The 21,262-nt window shown below is 34.3% G+C and overlaps 1 protein-coding gene across 5 annotated transcripts; it reads right to left on the bottom strand.

The window, feature by feature from the left end:
• Positions 1–861: 861 nt before the first annotated feature.
• On the bottom strand, positions 862–21,262 carry LOC130647307 (uncharacterized). Of its 5 annotated transcripts, XM_057453103.1 has the most exons (30): positions 20,463–21,262; positions 16,322–16,367; positions 11,760–12,081; positions 9,963–10,091; positions 9,867–9,892; positions 9,190–9,246; positions 9,044–9,107; positions 8,764–8,795; positions 8,470–8,532; positions 8,316–8,384; positions 7,762–8,192; positions 5,552–7,208; positions 5,268–5,330; positions 5,103–5,186; positions 4,920–4,979; positions 4,625–4,678; positions 4,046–4,413; positions 3,885–3,906; positions 3,575–3,640; positions 3,429–3,500; positions 3,271–3,342; positions 3,148–3,186; positions 3,025–3,066; positions 2,845–2,932; positions 2,578–2,743; positions 2,354–2,506; positions 2,232–2,274; positions 1,615–1,650; positions 1,504–1,539; positions 862–1,428 (listed from the first exon to the last, which is right to left on the bottom strand). In XM_057453103.1, the coding sequence occupies exons 3-30, from the start codon at positions 11,977–11,979 to the stop codon at positions 1,396–1,398; spliced, it is 4,245 nt and encodes a 1,414-aa protein (XP_057309086.1). In that variant the 5' UTR covers positions 11,980–12,081; positions 16,322–16,367; positions 20,463–21,262; the 3' UTR covers positions 862–1,395. The 5 variants fall into 5 exon arrangements, with proteins under 5 accessions (XP_057309086.1, XP_057309087.1, XP_057309088.1 ...); XM_057453104.1 differs by lacking the exon at positions 3,025–3,066; XM_057453105.1 differs by lacking the exon at positions 3,575–3,640.

The raw sequence follows: 21,262 nt of genomic DNA, 5'->3' as shown, positions 1-21,262 counted from the left end.
ATTTTTTACATTTTACATTTTTTTGCTGGAAGAACTATGCAATATTTAAAGTGTTGTTAACTGTTTATTTTTCAGATTTTGTGCTAACTCTTAAAATACATAACAACATGCATTTCTGGGCGAAACATTAATTAGTTTATTTGGGGAAGGTACATTTTTATGGTCAGTAACTTCTTTGATAAAAACATATCCTTTTGTTCTAAAAACACTATGAAGGTGTAGTTCTAAAAAATTACACTTTATTGTTATTCTTATTTTATATACATATATTGTTTTTTTACTTTGTCGCAATAAGTGGTGCAGTACTTCACAAATCCGTATCGCGCACTGTGCTGTCTGCAATTGATTTGCATTGCGATTGCCATCATACCAGTGTTTGACCAGAAATCTCAAATGAATCCACCAGTATTAAACAATCCGCAAATCGTACCTATTCTTTTTATAATAGATGAGGTAAACTATCTTTTCCAAATAGTTAAATCGGCAATGGGGTTTAATTACACCCAGCCTTATCTTTGGAGAGTGATAACTCCATCAAAGTACCCGACTCGATCAATGCAAAAAAAGCATTGTTGCAGGTTTAAATAGGTTTAAAAATATGTGTCGAAGTCTACTCTTTGTTGATGCTTTATCCAACTATTCACTTGTTGCGTTGTTTCCTTCTAAATTCTTTTCTTGGAAGAGAAAGAATTTTAATTTTCTCAAAACCCTCTAGGTTTTTTTTCTGTCACAGATCTACCAGATCAATTCCATCATTGTGATGATCAGCCGCCACTTTTTAAATTACTAACAACAAGAGCGTATAAGCAAAGAAAAGGTTTCCCAGCAATTACGCTGACAAGAATACCAAAATATGCTACATTTTGTGTGTCTTTTAATTTATCGTGTAACAAGAACTAAGCAATAATTGGCTACAGATGAACTAAAAGTAATGGTGCAGTTTTGCATAATTGTTTACAAAGGATTATTACTGGGATAATCAAAACAACCATTGCAACCATTACAAGCTAATTATTTCGTAACTATAATTATCTTTAAATCAACACTGATTACAGATTGAATAAATACATTTACAGGGACAGCGCTATAGTTTCGCCAAAGATCAGAAATTATCACTAAATTAGGTTAAAATAGTACTGTAACTATCCAAATCTTAGTTTGTAAGAACCAACTAAAAGTTAATAGTTAGATACGCAGTAATGAGTATAATCATATATACACGCAATATACAAAATGGCAGTTAAAAATAATATCGTTCAATACTTTTAGCGTAGCATATTTAAAAATTAAAGAGATAGAAAAAATTAACGTCCGCTGACCCTGTAGTTATCTAAACATATAGAGTGAAATCTAACATTTACATAAACGGACCTTCCATTAAATACAAACGAAACATTAACCTAAATCTAATTCTCGATCAGGTGATAGCTAAAATGGAAATGGAAAGTTTTTTAAATAACACGAATTAGTTGCCACAATAATAGTGGTATAAATCTTGATTACCTCTAAGTTGGCGTCTACTGATTCATCCATCTTACCCTAATTAAGAAGTAGAACAAAGTGTTTAAAAAGGCGGTTGCTTCATACTGCAAATTGCAAATGAGAGTTACTTACCAGAGTTGTCAAGGAAAATGGCCTTTTGTAGTTTGCCTATAAACGATACAATTTGAAGAAACAATCAGATAAATTTCATCAAGATAACATGTACAGAAAAAGTAAGTAACTTTTCATTTTATTGTTGATCATGCTGAAAAACTATCGTCCTTAACAATGATCGCAAATGTATCTGTAGTACCTTTACACTTGATATTTGTGATAAAAATGTATTCAAGACTGAGGCTGAATAAAATATTACGTAAATGTGTTAGCAAAGCGCCGCACTGCAATTTTCGTGTGCGCACAATACGTTTTTGTTGCATTGCAGACTTAGATGGCCGAAGCACATATTCTGGCATGTTCGTCCGGTATGTGCGATGTCAAATTTATGGCAGGCTCTTTTTTGTTTACTTTGGAAATTACACTTATGTGTTTTGAAAAAAACTAACATATTTTGAAATTTTAATGACTTTATATTAATTTTAATGACAAATTATATATTTTCAATTAGCTAATTTTTGTAAATTTATTCCGCAACATAAAGTGGTGGTTGTATTAGGTGGCCAAAGCAACAACACGGTTTTTATGAAAAGGATAGCCTTATTTAACAGTTAAATAAACTTTATTTCTCCTACCATTTTTCGCCAAGTCAGACCAGAAGTTTCGCCATAACTATATCTAGAAATAGAAATTGTAAAAAATGTAATAATTGATGACAGGATTTAATTGTTTACATTTCTTTGTTAGAGATAGTTACCTGATCTCTGAACCTTTCTCAATAGTTTTCAATGCGTATAAGCAAAGAAAAGGTTTCCCACCAAACGTCTTTACTTTCATTACGCTGTTGGCGTAGGACTTCTGGCTGTCATTGACAAATTTGCCCAACCGATTGTTTTTTGTAGCATCCACACTAAAAATATATTTAAAAAATGTGTAGAAAGGTGCATCAGCGTACTTTTGATAATCCAACGAAATTCTTACCATAATTTTTTTCCATGGTAATTAAAAAAGTAAAGATAGCATCCTTTTCCTTTCTTTTCATAGTATTTTTCCAGTTTATCACCCTTTTCCGCGGTCACTAAACTTCCAGGATACTGGAGAAGAAAGTCGCCAGGTATGAATTTTTTTAAAGCAAATACACCATGGCCTAGAATATCAACAAAATTGATCAGTGTTTTATTACCAGCGTGCTCACATTGGAAGATATTTGGAAGAGTTTGTTATGGACTGCATGAACTAGCGATCTACCTATATAACTGTCGATCTTTTTGCAAATGAAATTGCTTGAGGGATCTACATTTGTCAAGCAACATTGCTCATCCCCCAAAGCCTGTTCCTAAATAGTAATACTTTTTTTTGATACAATCATAACATTTAAAGAGTAAACAGCATGATTATTCAGTGTAATGCCGGCTCCGTGTTACTTACTTCTTTTGGACGCGTAAAATGGTCGTTACAAGATTGGAGAACCTATAACATTCCAAAATGGAATGTGTTTAGTGAAAAAAAGGTAGTTCGATGACTTAATGATGATTAGAACCATATTATTACCTCTGATGCTTTTGGATTCTGTTGCTTCACCTCGTTTGGCTAAATTCAAAAAGTCATTCTGACTATTCAATCTAGTATGCTCGCAGACCAAACCAAATAAAAACAAACAAAAAAATCACTTACGTCATGCATAAATGATGGAGTGTCGCATACTGTTGGTGGTACATAGACGGTAGCCTTTCTTAATTCATAGTTCTACAACCACAAAATAATTTGGATTTTTTAGGTAAGATTTTATTTAAATGATATTTTTTTTTCAAAATTCATTGCATCTAAATTACCTTCGTTTGCTTGACGCAGACCACAGATTTGGCATTGTCTTTTTGCGATAAGTCTTGGTTGGCGCTACTTGACTAAAATATACATAATGATAGTCGGTAATAATGCATACAGGCTCTGTTTTCAAAACAGCATTAATTTGTTTTACCTCTTCTTTGTAATCGCTGGTTTGACTAGTGTGATGGAGGTCATTATCTTTATTTCTTTGCTCAGGCTATTAAATATCGAATTGTCAGAAAAACACGTAAAGAGATACATACCGTCATAAACTATGTATTTTTCTGACTCGTATTTATCACTATAATTTTTCGTTCTCTAGAGAGCTCTATATAGATAGACCTTTAAAATATCTTTGAAACTTCATATCAATAACAATTTGTACGGGAACAGAAAAATTTAAAAAGTATGACATGGCTTTCCATTTATTCTAAAGTAAAACATAAATATAAAACACTCACCGAGGTAACAGAAAAATCATTGCTAGAAAGAAAGAAAAAGGAATTTTCAAACAAAGCCAATATGTATATACTTTATCAGGGGTTCAAAATTAGGTTTTTGCACATTCTGTGCTGCTTTTGAGTGAAAACGTATATAAAAACAGTAGTAGCAGCAAACTTACTAATCTTTACACATTTGAATCATGCTAGACCCTTCTTTTCTGAATCTCTTCCATTTTGTGAAATTAAGCTTAACATTAGACCAATATTTTCTTCTTAGGGCCAGTACGAAAAATTTAACACTCGTTGGGGTAAACATTTCCAGATGTTTGCGCAAAATACTGCTCTTAATTTTACTTATAAAATAAGCCACTTCTTCATCTTTAAATGTTTCGACACTAAATTCATTATCAAATGGCTTTCGGATAATCAATGGCTCACAAAAGTGAGCACACATCAAATAGGCAATCCTTCCACCACTTTGTCGTGCATATATGAGATCTCCTGGTCGCCTTTGGTCATATTGAAACAGAACGTCCTGGATATCACTCTAAACAATCCAGACGTAGCATAGATAAGTATAAGAAAATATCATGTCGCTGTCTATATGTCTTTTGTGTGCTTTCAAGCTAGGTTACTACATATACATGTTGTTTGTTTCAAGGGTTTGTAGGGATAGTGTGCAACCAAGTGATGACCGAAATCAAATTTATAAAAAGCTGTAAGACCCATTGACATTTTGCTTAAAGATATTACTTTACCTGTAGATGATCGCAGTCTATATCTGAGCCACTGGAATCAGATGTTATTTCGACCTAAAAATCAACAACACTTTTTATTGAATGCTTACGATATTCACATGAACGATCTCATAAATTTATATTTCTATATTTTCGAATTACTAAGTCTACTCATTAAAATAGAAAAAAAGTCGATTATATACTCGTCAAAATATTTTTGCCTCAAATAACTCCTCTTTGGAACCAAAAGGCTTGCTTCGTGATCTGAAGTTTAGTCTTGCTTTTAAACATATTTTTCAAATATTGCAAAATATACCTTCGTCCTAGTAGAAACTTTTTTGCTGATGTTTTTAACATTTTTATCTGTCCACTGCTCCTATGGGTAGATTATAATAAGTACATGCGTAAATTATAAACGTGTCTAATATTTAACCTGCCTAAAAGTGTAAAACCAAAACATATAAACTTGTTTTAAAAGAATGTAGTTTGCGGACTATACCTCTAAGCTGCCATCGTGGGAATTAACAAAACTTTCATTCTCGCTATCACTGTCGCCATCTTCAGAGCTGCGCTCGCTACTTAGCTAAAGTTTATATGAAGATCATGATAGTTTTATTACCACTGTTTATCAGCTAGTTATCTTGTATGTTAAGTAAAAACAAACCTTTTCGTTTTCTGTGGTAGTACCATCCAAGTTAGCAACGGAAATAAAATCAATATCTTTCTCCTAAGGAAATTCATTTAAACTGTATTGTACTTCACTTTTTTAACTTTTGCGAATAAGCTATGAGTCAAAAGTTTTTAGTTTGTTTGAAAACAATTGCGTCGGTTAAAATAAATCTTTAAAAAAAAGTTAAAAAAAGTAAAATAATAAGTAGCCAAAATAATTGTTTTTTATTGTTTTTGTTTGTGGCTTTAGGTACCATAACGTTTAAAATAATTGTTTACCTGCTGCGAAGCACCATAGAAACTTGAAGTATTTCCGCTTGGTTTTTGATCACACTCAGCTAACATTTCCTCGAAATCAGCCAACTCGCTTTTGGTGACATGTGGATCGTTACTTTTTAACCAGCGAAGTATCTGTTCTTTGTTCAGATTCCCGGAAGATTTTTTAAGCTTATCGGCTATTTCATGGACATCTTTTGGTTCAATCGTAATTTTCTCTCCATCGACGCCGTTGAAAGAAGCATATAGCTTCATGGCTATATTCAACGCATGTCTGCGATTCGACAGTAAGTTGTAGTGCATGTCCGTCGTCTGTTCTTTGTTTTTCATAAAATGCTTCGCAAAAAAACCTGATTCAAAGCCGCCATCGTTACAAGCAAACGTTGCCAGACCACATCGCACTCTTGTACATGAAATGCGTTGGTATTCATTTTGAAATAAAACTTTTGCAAGTTTAAAACTTGCCGTTAAGCTTGCCGACACATTTGTTTGGCTCATCTTCGGCGCTCCAGAGGCAGGAAGAAAAACTTTTAATGAAGGGTTTTTTGAAATTATTGATCTCAAATTGCGAAGGAAAAATTGAAGTTGCAAATAGAGCATGTCATTTACGACGATGAATTTTTCGCCATAAATTGTACTTGTCTTGTATTTGTAGTTGGAAAGTACTTTATGTCCTTCATAGCCCTCCACAACTGTAGCATTATCCACATCCTTTGTTGTCAGCTCGATAATGTTAGAGGCACGCAATCCGTTTCCAATAACTAAATTGGTGATCAAATAGTCACGAAATTGAATAGCAAACGATCTTGTAAATTGGCTCCTCTTTGTAACTCCCTTCTGCACTTGTGAAATCAAATGTTGCACAAATTTGCTCTCACCATACTTGATAAAATGCGTTGGTCGAAGCAGCTGCTTGCACTTGTTCTTTCTAATTTCGACCTTTCTCTGCTTCACCAACGGGTTTAACTGCTTGTTGAAATCATTAGCAGATTGTGAAAGAGAGGAAAGCTGCAATCTGCTCATTCCAGCAAAAATCTCGTTACGTCGGAGGTACTGTAAAAACATTCCTAAAGATCCATAACGTGCACGCAAGGTGCTCGCCTGCACTCCATCCTTTTTGCCAATAGTTTTAAATGTAGGCCGATGGTAATAATCCCTTAACAAATGCATGTTCGAAAGGGGATTTATAGGAAACATGACGAGGTCTTTGCTTATCGATGTCCATATTAATTCAACTTGGTTTCTATGTTGAGTTGAGTTGTCTTTTGTATGGCCAGACTGTAGCAGTTCTTCTTGAAAATTGTCTAGCAAGTCATCAGCTGTGGAAAAATAAATACTAAAAAAATCATCAGGTTTTACACCCCATTCCTTTCGTTTGGACGAAGTGAGACGGCAAGATCCTGACGGAATATAGTCCAAACTTGGATGATCATGTTGCAAAGGCACTGGCTGTGATCTTGACACAAAATCGTCGCCATCCGCCTCAACATTTAGGTTAGATTTAAACTTTTCTGTTACTTTGTCCTCACTTGGTACTTTACTGCCATTTTGGCCAAATCCTTTGCTCCAATGTTCAGCCCTAGCTTGCTCTACTGTTTCTTTTATTTCTTCCATAGACATCTGTTTATGAAAAGGATGACGTTTGAGATGATGATCTAGCCTTAAAATATAGTATAAGCAATGAGATGTTTTCGCTTTTCGAAATCTAAGTACGAGAGATAAGTATAGCATTGCTCTAACTTGTTTGCCTGCCACACAAGCCAATTAGCGGTCATTAAAAAGCTGAAATGGGCTGACTACAGTATATTCAAATTGAGCAGAGTGAGAAATCAAACCTTAAACCTTATGGTTACAAGTCAAATGCGCTACCACTACACCCTCTCCGCCTAAAGTGCCACAATGCGCCTTATTGGGCGTTAACAATTTGTATCCAGCGGCTAGGTCGCTCTACACGAATTAACAGTAAGTAAGTAACGGAAAGTTTTTGGTAAAAAATAAAATATTTGTATTAAAAAATAAAAAATAAACGTTCAAAACAGCCTTTTTCACATTGCTACTTTACTACTAAACGTCTTTAAATTAAATTAAATTGAAGATTAATATGAAGGCTACAAAGTATCGTAGCCATACAATATAGGAAAAGAGAGTTACTAATAAACCTGACAAGGGTGAGGATGCCCAGAGGAGCTCCGATAGCTAGAAAATAACTCTACCTCGTATGCCATTCGCTGCACTCCATACACGGCAACGGTAAATGTGTTTCATGTTTTGTCGCGTTGCACCACAGAAAAAATACACGCATCTTTGTTTCCTGTAGCCTGGCATCCGACCATGAGTATTTATGTTTTTCTTGTAAGTGTCTTCTTAATTTTTCGCTCACAAACGCCCCACAGACAGAACACTTGTAGATATAGTACTTTTTTTGTAAACCATGATAGTGCTGTGTTATAGCATCAGCAGAACCCAAATGTTGGGAAACGAGTTCTTCAACTTTCTTTCTCTGCTTCTTCAATTGCAATTCGGTTTTCACTTTTCTAAGAGGGGCATTCCTTTTTTTTAAGCGGTGTTGAAATTCACGCTTTTTACAAATAATGTCTTGTGGCTGGTACTCCGCAGCTTGCTCTGCTTGTCTTAGTTTCTTTGTCTAAAAAACCAGTAAATCTATATATCCGAAAAATTGTACAACAGATATTGAGCACAACAGCTGAATTTATTATATATAAAATATATATTTAATATATAATACATCGTTATGGTTTTATAATACCTTGCGTTGAGAGAAGATGTCCTCTTCGGAGTCTGATGTTTCCATCTTCCCACTCTCCTTTTTTCCATTCTAATAAAAAAGATTAAAATGTGAAATACTAGTGACCATGTTTGTGTGAATAGATACAATAACAAGAAAAGAATTGCATTTGTACCTTCCTGTTAGTTGCAGTGTTTTTGTTGACATCAGACTGTTTTCTCTTCTTAGCTTTATGATACTAAATAAGTAAGTCACATTTCAGTAGACAATAAAACAAAAGTGTAGACAGGAATAGTTCAAGCTATGTAGAAAACAATGGACTAAATGGTCCCCTATCAGTTTTTTAGCTTAACTTTGTATCTGATCATAATATGCCCGGGTAATTTGTAAATTTCCCTTGTGAAACACAAAATCCGGCTAAAAGCTTAACAGAAAATAGATTAAAAGAGAGGGTGATATAATGTCTAACCATTATAAGATGTTGATCTTCTCTTTCTTTTTCTAAATGCAAAAAAGCAAAGGAAAAATAACCAAGGAAAGAGAGAATGTTTAAAAGATTAAATACAATTTCGGACTTAATACATTGCAAACGTTGGTCGAGGTTCGAAGTTCGTCGCAATTAGAACAAATATCTATAAAACAAGTACGCAAACCTGTCAGAGCTCATTGGACGGCCGACAACTTAACAGACTTTGTTTAATTTAAAATCTTAGCCCATAATAATAACAGGCTAACAGGCTTAATTGTACCTGATTCACTATCCAATGAGCTGGGCTCGTATTCCGAAGTGCTTTCTTCTTCTTGAATTTGAACCTAGTGATAAAACAAGTTATTCATTAATAAGAACACAAATGTAAATCGCTGTAAAATATTATGGAGAAGTTAATCTTTTTACCAGGTTATCTTTCTGCATTGAATTCATTTCCTCCATGTGCGCTGGCGCTTCATCGGACTGCAAAGTTTATAGCAAACGCATTATAACTATCCATTATAACTATTACTAAGCATCCATAAATGTTCAATTAAGCTCCCACTCCCGAATAAGCGCACTTAATCAAGTATTTTTAAAATTTAAAATGCATCATAAAACATTTGTCAAAATGTTTGTCTACCTTTTTGTTTAAAAAATCCGCTATCATTTTATTGACGCAGAGAAAATTTAACCATAAACCTTTACGCTCAGAAGCATGTTATTTTATACCTGCTTCATCTATATCCGTTGTTCTTTTTATTTTGCGACCAATATAGTTTCCTTAAAACAGACTTTAACATAACAGAAAAATGATATTTTGTTATAAGCGCTTTTTGACTTACTGCCCATCTAGAGCCCACCCTAAAAGCCAACATTGAAACAAACGCCCGGGGCGCTTAATCGAGCATTTACGGTATGCATCAAAGTGTTGGAATTGGGTGATCTCTCAGAAATATTTTGTTAAGAAAATCTTCTTTAAAGTTTTCTTCATTTTATCTATCTTATAAAGCGCTATGTGCAGAAAGAATTCCAAGTCCCCTCCCTCCACCCTTCCTAAACTTCGCTCAGTAGGGTTAAAAGTACAAAGTAATTTAACTCACTGCAATTGTGATAATGAACTCTGGATCTAAAAAAAAAAGATAAAAAATTTCTATTTCAGACTAACACAATACTACACCTTGATGAAATAGTCTAACCTTTTTCGCTAAAGGAAAAGATGCTCCATTCGCTTTCGTCGTTATCAGATGTATTTTTAACAATATTATAATTGCAGTAGATAAACGAATGAAGTGCCTCCAAATGTTCGAAATAAAACATTTTTTTCCCTAAAAAATATTGTCATATTATTGTTAAGGATAATGCGAATAAGAAGGCATTACATTCATGGGATAGCTTCAACGTTGAAAGACAATATTGTGAGTTATTTTTCAAACACGTCTCCAATACGTTAAAAAGCTTGAACGTTAACATTAAAAACATTATAAAATTTGAGCGAGAGATGATCGGATGTGTAACAGACGTGTAAATGTGGAGTGGATACATAAACATTATATGTTAAACGAGTTGTACCTGTTAAAGTGTTAACTAGCTTATTGGATTATTGACTGTTTTGATATATGTATGGTAACAATTGGATGCTGTTTAGGTGGTGTGATAATTTTGGAGTTAATCCTAGTTTTATGGTTATACAGACAAGTTTTATGTTCATGTTTTCTCCACTGAAGCGATCAAACAGACGCATTTTATATTACAGTAATTCAATAGCAACTTTTAACATAATTTTGTCAGGCGATATAGCGAAAAATCCGTGGCCTGGTTCTCATCAATCGCATCAAAACATTTACTGGACACACAAAGAAAAAATAAATCACACAACTCAAAACAGCTCATCAGGACGCTCAGTCACTTTCTTCAATGTTCGATGGATTTTATATTATATTGAACAATATGAACTTTGACATAATGATACATAAAAAAACATGCTCCGCACCGTTGACCTAGTAACATCGGAAGATTATCTTAAATTCATGTAATTAGGGACATTTTATCAATTGAACTTTGTGGATAGTGAAAAAATTGAATAGCTAAATAAATTTAAGCACCAAAACTGTCAGAAATTTTTAAAAAACGGAATAGTCTAACATAGATCTTTACGACACCGATAACCCAGTAACAATGAAATACAAAGATATCTTACAAATGTTTGGACGAAATCAACACATATTCTCGCCGACCAGAAAATCAAAAACTCTTATCGATCATATTATTAGCAACACCAACAAAGTGACTTTTAAAAGTGTGCTACCGTGCGACTGAATTTAAGATCACGATGCCCGCACATCTCTTTAATAATAGCCGCATTCCGTCTGTCTGTTCGAGCGTCTGTTTGTCTTTTTGTTACGGAAACACGAAATGCGATATATAAAGGACGGGCGACCCCGTGGATTCTTCCACAGGTAAACGACTAGTCTCTTTAATAATAGCCGTATTCCGTCTGTCTGTTTGTGCACGAGAAAAACGTTGTGCTACGGAAACACGAAATATGCTATATATAAAGGATGGGCGGTCCTGTGGATTTTCCACGAGCTACCGGCTATCTCGTTAATAATAGCCGTATTCCGTCTGTGTGTTCGTGCGTCTGTTTGTCTTTTTGTTACGGAAACACGAAATGCGATATATAAAGGACGGGCGACCCCGTGGATTTTTCCACGGTTTAACGACTAGTCTATATTATAATACCCGTATACGTTTGTCTGTCACGCAAAATGGTATTTTAGCTGCCCAATTAGCGAGACGCAATGCTGTATAAAAAGGACGGGCGAACCCGGGATATTTCCATGGGCTACCGACTAGTAGTAATTAAAAATTTGAAACGTAAGAAATTTGAAAATCGTTATAAATGGTTAATAAACAAGAAATACTTGCACCTACCTAATTTTGCCGAATAAATGATAAATAAATAAAATAAAATAAAATTACTAAGAGTTACTTACAATGCTCTGGATATGGTAACACCATGTTTGAATGTTTCGAAATCAATGATTTTTTGGCAAATTCTCCCATTTTATCCTCATCAAAAGTTATTTTTTTTAGGTACAATATATCCCCAGAGCTGATATATTTGGATAATTTGTCGGAGTACTCCTGGACACGAACAAATGCTTCACAAGTGCCATCAGCTACTTTAATAACCAAAACATTTTTTAAAGCCATTATTTTTTCAATAACGCCAACTAACACATTGCACGGTGACTTTTTTCTCACTGCATCTTTCAAGTTATCAAACTCGTGAGAACTGTACTTCTGAATGGTAGGCTAATAATAAACAAAACCGTTGTTATCAAGTCAAGTCCATAACTTTAAAAAAAATTCGGACAACTCTTTTTTAACATAGCAATAGGTAAATAGGCTATGTTTTATACACATTACTAACATCTGGCTATGTAAAACTACAACAACTATTGTTTTGATAGTCTTGTTACATAAACTAATTGCCGTACTGTATTTCTGCAGAGAGACTTTCTACCTTCCATGTCGAAAATTCTAAAATAAAGATAAAAATACATATTCATACAAATACAGTTCTACTGAAGTAAGCAGTTGTAATAACACCGGTGGAAGGAAATGATGCGTAAATTTAATTCATAAGGCGTAGCCACCTGTACTTAGCAATTAAATGGAACTTTCATCTTTGTTTTCGGTGAACTGGAAGTATCAGGTGAATTTTCCTACGCGATAGTAACTGCAGGCTGTATTTTGTGTTTTTGTTTTTCTCAACCAGGATCCAATTTTTATTTATACGGCTAATCTTAGTAGATAAGGTTTAATTGCAACGTGAAATAATTTCCACAAAGTGCGAGTTTCTGTCACTTTCTCGAAATATTGTATCTGCGGAAATTTTTTGAATACTCCCAAAAATGAACGGGTTTTTCTTGTTACTTATTTATCTATATTATAATACCCGTATACGTCAGTGTGTCTGTCACGCAAAATGGTCACTGCAGTAGTGAAACACACGAAATGCGGTAGATAAAGGACACGATAACCCGTGGATTTATCTACGGGCTACTGACTAGTAGCATAAAGTTGCGGAAATAGTGCCTGTGGGTAAACGAGTTACTGTGTTTCTTTTCCTCCAGCAACCCGTTTGTATAAAAAAAACAAATTATCAACGCTTGCAAAATCGATAAAAATTAGGGCGGCTTAACGTTACGCAATTAAAGAAAGAATATTTTATTAAACAGTACGATAGAAAAACGATAGGTGTAGGTTATCAAACAACGAGAATGATCAGTTTATCATCAGGACCAGGTACTGTTTCTTCCCTGTTTCGCCTGCCCGACAGGGAACTATCTGAGCAAACTACTTGCATTTACAGAATCTCGACATTTATTCTCACCTACGATCCTATAATACACGGGGTACTTATTATCATATTCGGTCCTTCTATCAACCTTGGCAGTGTTTATCACCCCGATCTTTATTTCACGTGGTTCTCATTGTGATCTTCAATCCTTATATCAACCTCGGCACTTATCACCCCGTTCTTTATATCAACCTCGGCACTTATCATCACCCCGATCCTTACATCAACCTCGGCATTTATTATCACCTTCGGTCCTTGTACTAACCTCGGCACTTATTATCACCCCGTTCTTTATATCAACCTCACCCCTTAATATCATCCCGTTCTTTACATCAACCTCGGAACTTGCTATCACCCCGATTACTATAAAGACATGGATATACTCGAATTCGTTTTTTTCTGCAAGAATATGAATTTATCGGTTGTCTTTTTCTGCGAATTATTTTATAAACTTTAAGATATGTACTCAAAATAAAGATTTTCACATTTGGAAGCATATTTGAAGGCAATTTTTTTTCACCTGCTGTCTTTACATTAAGCACTTTTTTACGCTTTTATATTGACGCGAGTTGACGAAAGTTGATGCGAGTCATAGCCAAGTATAAAGGAAGTTTTAACCGCCCTCTGTCAGGCCCTTGTCACGTTTGTGACCGCAACTTAGTCGTTTTTCCCAGTTCCTACTGTTACTTTGTGTTTCCATTTCATTTAGGAAGCTTTAGCTATCAGAAGTTATGGAGGATATATAATCCGATATGCTTAGGGTTAAAAACACAAACTTTTGCGAGAGTTTTACGAGTTTCTGTGTTAAATGCATGTGTCCACATACAGTTTTCTCCCTGAATATGAGTTCCTACATACGAGTGCCTGCATAAAATACGAGTGTTTTACATATTCCGCACAGTTACAAGTTTCTGCATAAAATATGAGTGTCTACATAAATACCAGCATCTACATATAACACAAGTGTCTACATAAATACAAGTGTTTACACACATTGTCTGCTTGAATATGAGTACCGCAATGCTTCGGTTAAACGCCCTGTTCCTTTTCGCGCCCTTTCCCTCTTTTAAAGGTTTTTTCATCAATTGCCCCTTTTAATAAACGCCTTCTCCTTTACAGGGACGCTTGTTTCACTTAATAAATATGAAGATAAGGTCAACGCTGGACTACATCATTATATAATTGACGATATGGATGATATAGATATGTATATAGAAAATGTAGAGATCTCTTAAATAAACGCCCCTCTAAAAATCGAAAACTTAAATAACCGCCTCAGGCGTTTATTCGAAGCACTGAAGTATATACATTAATTACTGGTGTAATAACGGAATACGAGTTACTACATACAAATGCCTGCATAAAATACAGGTGTTTACATAAAGTACATGTCTGCATAAAAAACGAGAGTACACATTGAATACAAGTATAACATTAAATAAAATTCATTCATCAAATACAATTACGGCATTCAAGTGACTGCAACAAATAAGAGATAAGTGTCTATACTAATTGCAACTGTCCACATACATTTGGCTGTATTGAATACAAGTGGATACATTAAATACAATCGAATCACTGAAATACGAGGTTCTACATACGAGTGTCTGCAACGAATACGAGTGCCTGTAACGAACACGAGTGGCTGCAACGAATATCAATGGCTGCAACAAATACGAGTGTCTGTAGCAAATACGAGTGTCTTCTTATATACGAGTGTTTGCATTATAAATGAGTATCTGCATTAGCTATATACGAGTGTCTGCATTAGCTATATACGAGTGTCTGCATTAGCCATATACGACAGTGTTTCCATTATACACAAGTGTTGGCATTATACACGGGTGTCTGCATTAGCTATATACGAGTGTCTGCATGAGCTATATACGAGTGTTTGCATTAGCCATATACGACAGTGTTTCCATTATACACAAGTGTTTGCATTATACACGGGTGTCTGCATTAGCTATATACGAGTGTCTGCATTAGCTATATACGAGTGTTTGCATTAAAACTAATACGAGTGTTTGCATTATAAACGAGCGCCTACATTCCCTACAAATACAATTGCCTACATTGAATACGAGTGTATGCATAAAATACAGGCGTATCCACTGAATACGAGGTACCGCACAAACACATACATTTTCTACAATAACAAAAGTAATAGAAATTCAAGTTACCATAAATTGTACGTTCTATTATCAAAAGTCTTTTATTGAGAAATTACTTTTCGTTTTAAAGGGCTTGCCTTTCAAATCACCTAAATGTTATGTTAAGAATACTGCCATCAGAAACGAAATCCACTTTTATTCGAATCAATGTTTGATTTTTTTTAGCAAGAATAATTTTGCAGGCAAAATTTATGTAAGGAAATTTTGGAATAAACACGGTTTTGTATTGAAATTTTTTAAAGGAATTTTAGTAGATTTGATTAACTAAAACTAAATTTATAAAGTACCCAAAATAAGAAACTGGAACACCAAGTGTTCTTTTATAAAACGTGTAACGCTGAAAATGTCTAAAAAATAAAAAATTATTATATTACTTTAGTGATACAAGGTAATAGCAAAAAACATCCCAAGTAACGAATTATCTTTTTACCCCGATTAAAAATTGACAAAATATTTTTGGCAGCAAAAGTAACAATGGATTAATTAGCAGCACTACTGACTTTGTATTATGAAAAAAACGTTGTATTATGAAAGAAATAAGACTACACTTGGTAACCCTAATTGTAGTGGGAGGGGCTTATTAAGGAGTGGGAGTGGGGGCAGGGATGGTAATTTCCTTCAACTCAATAGTTGGGGTAGGGGGCCGAAATCAAGGGGAAGAGGGCTAGGAGGGTAATGTATAGAGTGCAACAGGTATTCTGCTTGTATCAGACACTGTAAACATTGGCTAATGTTTCCTCTACAGGATTGAATAGCTTTTGTTATTTATATAAATATTTTTGTTCTCCACAACGTTTTTATTGAAGAACGCAAATTAATGAGGGGTGTTAATAAATTGAAATAAGTGGTAAAATTTTCTTGTCCTCTGCCCCACCCTTTCCCCTACAATTAGGTTACCGATTGCCTGTAAATTCTCAGCAGGAACTTTAAGCTACAGTTACTTCTTTACAGTATTTCATGGTAACTTGAAATGATGCAGTAAATTGTATACAAACAACTTTTACTAAAATATTACCAATTCTTTCAAACCAGGAAACTGCACAAAACTTCAAAGCTTCAGTCTAAAAAAATATAACGCAAAGTTAGTATAAATGTCTAAAAATATGTTAACAAAATTATGTTATCAAAATGAGATGGTTTATAGCTGTGCATTAATTTTTAGGGTATATACACTTCAACTTTAATTCAATACGGAGTTTGAAACAATGTGTTTCAGGAGCAACCCGTATTTTATAAATCTTCCGGTTCATAACGAAAACCTAATACCATGATTTTTGTGTTCCAGGAAGGCATAGTAATAATCGCATTTCATAATTTGCAGAGAAGAGGTTAAAATTGAAATTTTTTATAAAATAAGTTTCTAAACACCTAACTTCTAGGGGGAGGGTTATATTTTCTACCGAATACGCTACACACTTTCACTGCATATAGTATGTTTTCACCACTGTTCTTACGTAACATGCATAATTACGCATATTAAATTTTTAACTCAGGACCTTTTCCGACATTTGCAGCAACAAGATGAAGCCATGCATTAACAACAACTACGATAAAAAGTTTGATTATGTATGATTAAGTGAATAATATCAAAAAAGAAAGGTATTTTCTATGTGATAATTTAAAATAATACTTTATAATCATTTTTCACCGGACAGTCCATTTAAGGCCAAGGTTATGATCATCGGATATGGTCGTATATACAATTATTTGTATAAAAATATTGCAATAGTTGTTTATGCCAATGATTTGTACTTAAGAATGGCTGTCGAACAGCTGAAACATAGTTAATAAATTACATTTGGGTGGCGCCGTAGATTAGTGGTTATAGCTTTCGTACTCTGTGCGGGAGACCGGGGTTCAATTCCTCTTGACGGCGATTCAACATGGGCGAGTGAATGTTACCATAGCCCCGGGTTAACCCAAGCCATGTGAGGGAAATTGGGGAGATGGCACACTGTGTGGGCCGTTGGATGTTGCCGGGAGTTGTCTGGTAGAGCGTGGGCCCTACTAATTGGGTCTGCGTAGCTCAAAATGAGCATTAAATACTCTAGGACTCTCCATCTAAGCCATGGCCCCTCCTGGAAATAATAGACAGGGTATATCCCTCGATATTTGTGAGGCTAGCCATGTAAAATATGCACATCTATCTATCTATCTATCTATCAAAACAAAAAAGCTTTATGTAGTGATATAAGTAAAGATTACCTATATGCAACCAATCTTCATCATTTAGGGAAAACAAATTAGGCTACTATACTATTAGGATAGTATTCTAGTTAGGAGATTTTAGACTAGTTAGGTAAATATCTGATATTTACAGGTTGTTGTAGCCTGTGTTTTATTTTAGTTGCAGAAGTAATATACCAACAGTAAAATCAAACAAACTATATATAAAAAATGCTTTTCCAAATTATTTAGCTCCTGGGAGTCTTCATGAGGAATTTGTTATTATATACAATTACATAACAATTTGATTTAAAAGAACGTAATAAAAATTTTTAACTATGCTTTTTTACTATATTTACTGCATTTATGATTTTCATGGAAAAGGTTAAAGGGGATACTTAACACCTAATTTTAATGGCACGTATGCAAATGCTTGCAATTATTAATTAGCTTATTATACTGCCATGACATCATTTGTGAATTTAAACATTACTAAAGGTGGTAATTTTACAAAACAATTTCAATAACAGTATAAAATCGTATTTGTCGTTAAAATTAAAAGTCCCATAACTTCTTAAAAAATCAAAAGAGTATCTCAAAACCTGGTAAGCTGTGGTTTTAAACCAGTCCAATGAAATAGAGTATGCAAATGCTTGCAATTATTAATTAGCTTATTATACTGCCATGACATCATTTGTGAATTTAAACATTACTAAAGGTGGTAATTTTACAAAACAATTTCAATAACAGTATAAAATCGTATTTGTGGTTAAAATTAAAAGTCCCATAACTTCTTAAAAAATCAAAAGAGTATCTCAAAACCTGGTATGCTGTGGTTTTAAACCAGTCCAATGAAATAGAGCCAAAAGTTTTTGGACCTATTATCATAGTTTCAGAGTTCAAAAATTTATGCATTTCTCAGGACATCGAAAAGCCATTTTTCACAGCATCTCAATTCAACAATAATACAGGTGCGAAAACTATTATTAGCAATTCTCATGATTGAAAATGTCAGCCCGGGTCTAAAAAACATGTCCTATAGCTTTTGGGCTGAGTCCCGAGAAACATTTTCAGTGCGGTGCTGGAATATTCAACCTTTTATTACTCTCATAAAAATCAGTGGCACTGTAGGGTTATGTTCTGCCCAATCTTGGAACACACCCCGTCTTAAGACTGGCCAGGCCAATCTTCTGACAGTGACAAATGGGTGGCCAGTCTTAAGACTGGACTGCCCAATCTATGGAAGTACATGCCCAATCTTAGAACAATTGTGGAAGACAAACAGAACAATAAATTTTTTAGAATTTACCTCTTAATAGGAACTTTAAATTGAAACTTTTCTTGGAAAATCAGAAGGCTGACAATTTATATATACCATGTATTTTATGTATAAAAAATTGAAACTAATCAACCATATTAGCATAGTCTAATAAGGTTTTTCTTCTATAGACTATGATATTAACTAGCTGGCTACAGCTCGCTAGCTAGTTAAACATCTCATCCAATGAAATTAACAGCTAGCTAACTAATAATATGGTTGAATACAATTTTTCTGATTCTTCATAAATATAAACATTTTATTTTTAAAATTTAGCCACTACTACAAGCTGTATATAAATGCTAAATGTATAACACGTTCTCTACCAGCTACCTAGCTAGCTATGATTTTCACTCTACTGTGTCCAAAATTTGGCTGGGTCAATTCAACAGTACCCAAAATATGATGTTTTAATGTGCCTGAGAATGTTTGTTGGGACTTGCAGCTTGCCCTGGTTAAGAACAGGGCAGAAAATACATAATTAGGGCAACATAATCAGGATGGGCCGATTTATTACTCAAAAAATATTATTTGTCACTTATAAAAGGAACATAATCAGGGCAGGCCATTTTATATACGACAGTCTAATATTATTTCTCACTTATTATAGAACGAACATAATCGGGAAAGGCCGGCTTATGTATGACAATTAAATATTATTCGAGACTTATAAAACAAATACAATCGGGGCTGACTGCTTTATATCATTTGTCATCACTTCTGACAAGCAAATAGCCCTGGTGGCAAAGTTGTTGTTGTTCTTAAATGAAACAAAATTTCGTGGCAAATACTAAATTTTGGGATTCGCAAGTTTAATAACTTTTCACCAAAATAATTTCTGCAAAAAGAATAATTTAGGTTCCGTGAAATTTAGTTACTTTAAAGTATATATGTTGAAATGTATTTACAAGAGTAGTTTATACTAAGAATTACGTCCACACTTTTTTCTTTCACCATGTCTAGTTTTTAGGGGTGTGCTATCTTCCAGAGAATGTTTAATTTACAAAGTTTGAAGAAAATGCCAGCCATTTATATTAGCGTTCATAATCAAGCGGGTTATGAACGCTGATAACCAGGGAAAAAACATAATCGGACCATGCATACATAATCCGGCTGTCCCGGTTGTGAACAGGCCGTTTTCGCAATCTGGGCAAAACATACATCCCTTCTTTAAAATCTAAAAGGCACCAAGGATGGGCCTAACATGGTCTTTTGCCCAATCTTGTGACACCCTGGTCTTTTGCCCAATCTTGTGACACCCCAGTCTTAAGACTGGGCAATTTTATGTCCAAAGATTGGGCAGCGTCCTAAGATTGGGCAGAACAGTTACATTCAGCTGGTGACGTTGGGTCCCAAATAATATTTGATTATTTCCTTGGGTTGTTGAATATCACAGCTTAGCAACCATTTGCAATTATTTAATGAAAACAATGGTATCATTATGATATATCACCTGCATAGACTATCATAGCTTAAATATACTACATATAATAGCCTAAATGGCAGTTGCTCCTTCTTGAACTGTTTAGCTCCTGGCCCTAGCCAGAACCTAACTAGAGATACCTAGCTAGCTTCTGGCTAGCCATAACTAGGTACCCAGCTAAATTTTAACTAATGGAAACCTTGGTAAACAATATACTACTCAGAAATTCAATAAATAATTAGATCTTACCTAGCAGATACTCTTTTTCACAAGAAAAAACCAACAGGGTCCAACAGTCACAAAAACTTTGCGCCACTGTTGATACTTGGTGTGAACCCGAATGGGCACATAAAATTTGACTTCTATATACACTGTTCTTGATGGCGATAACGATTTTCGTTTCATTGACAACTTCCGATGTAATTGTGTTTTAAATGGTGGGGCAATTCCGACTAACTGTTCTAGGTTTTGTATTTTAAAAGCCATTTTTGAGCACACGAATGCATGTTTTATGTCATTATTGACACATACCATTGACAATTCCAGGCCAATAACTGGTAAGGTCGAAAAGCAAAGCCATATCTACAAATTTCGGTCCTGTAGAAAGCGTTATTTTCGACACTGGATTCCGTTCTCATGAAAACCGCAACGCGTGTTGCATCGTTAGAAGTTCGCTTTATTTTCTGGACAAACAAATTTTTCCAAAACTTTATATGTTTATTAAATAAAAGTGAATTGGGGTTTATTTATTCACAAGTGAATGCACAAAAAAATAATATGACCAACGCTGTACGACGCATTGTAACAAGAAAAACATCATGTATTATTTGGTGGTATCTTTCAGACCAAAGTTCCATACAAGCAACGAAAAACAAAGGAAGACCAATAAAAGTGTTTCAAAACAACGATTATTTACATTAAAAGAAATACAAACAATGTTATTGTGTTACCACTAGAAAAAAAAGAAATACAAAGATAAAAAATGTTGGTCTGAAATGCACCACCAATTAACTATAATTATTATTATTATTATTATTATTATTATTATT

This window comes from Hydractinia symbiolongicarpus, chromosome 6 (assembly GCF_029227915.1).
Source record: "Hydractinia symbiolongicarpus strain clone_291-10 chromosome 6, HSymV2.1, whole genome shotgun sequence".
NCBI lineage: Eukaryota > Metazoa > Cnidaria > Hydrozoa > Anthoathecata > Hydractiniidae > Hydractinia > Hydractinia symbiolongicarpus.
The sequence above is the reverse complement of the archived record's forward strand: the minus strand, read 5'-3'. Positions and strand labels throughout refer to the sequence as shown.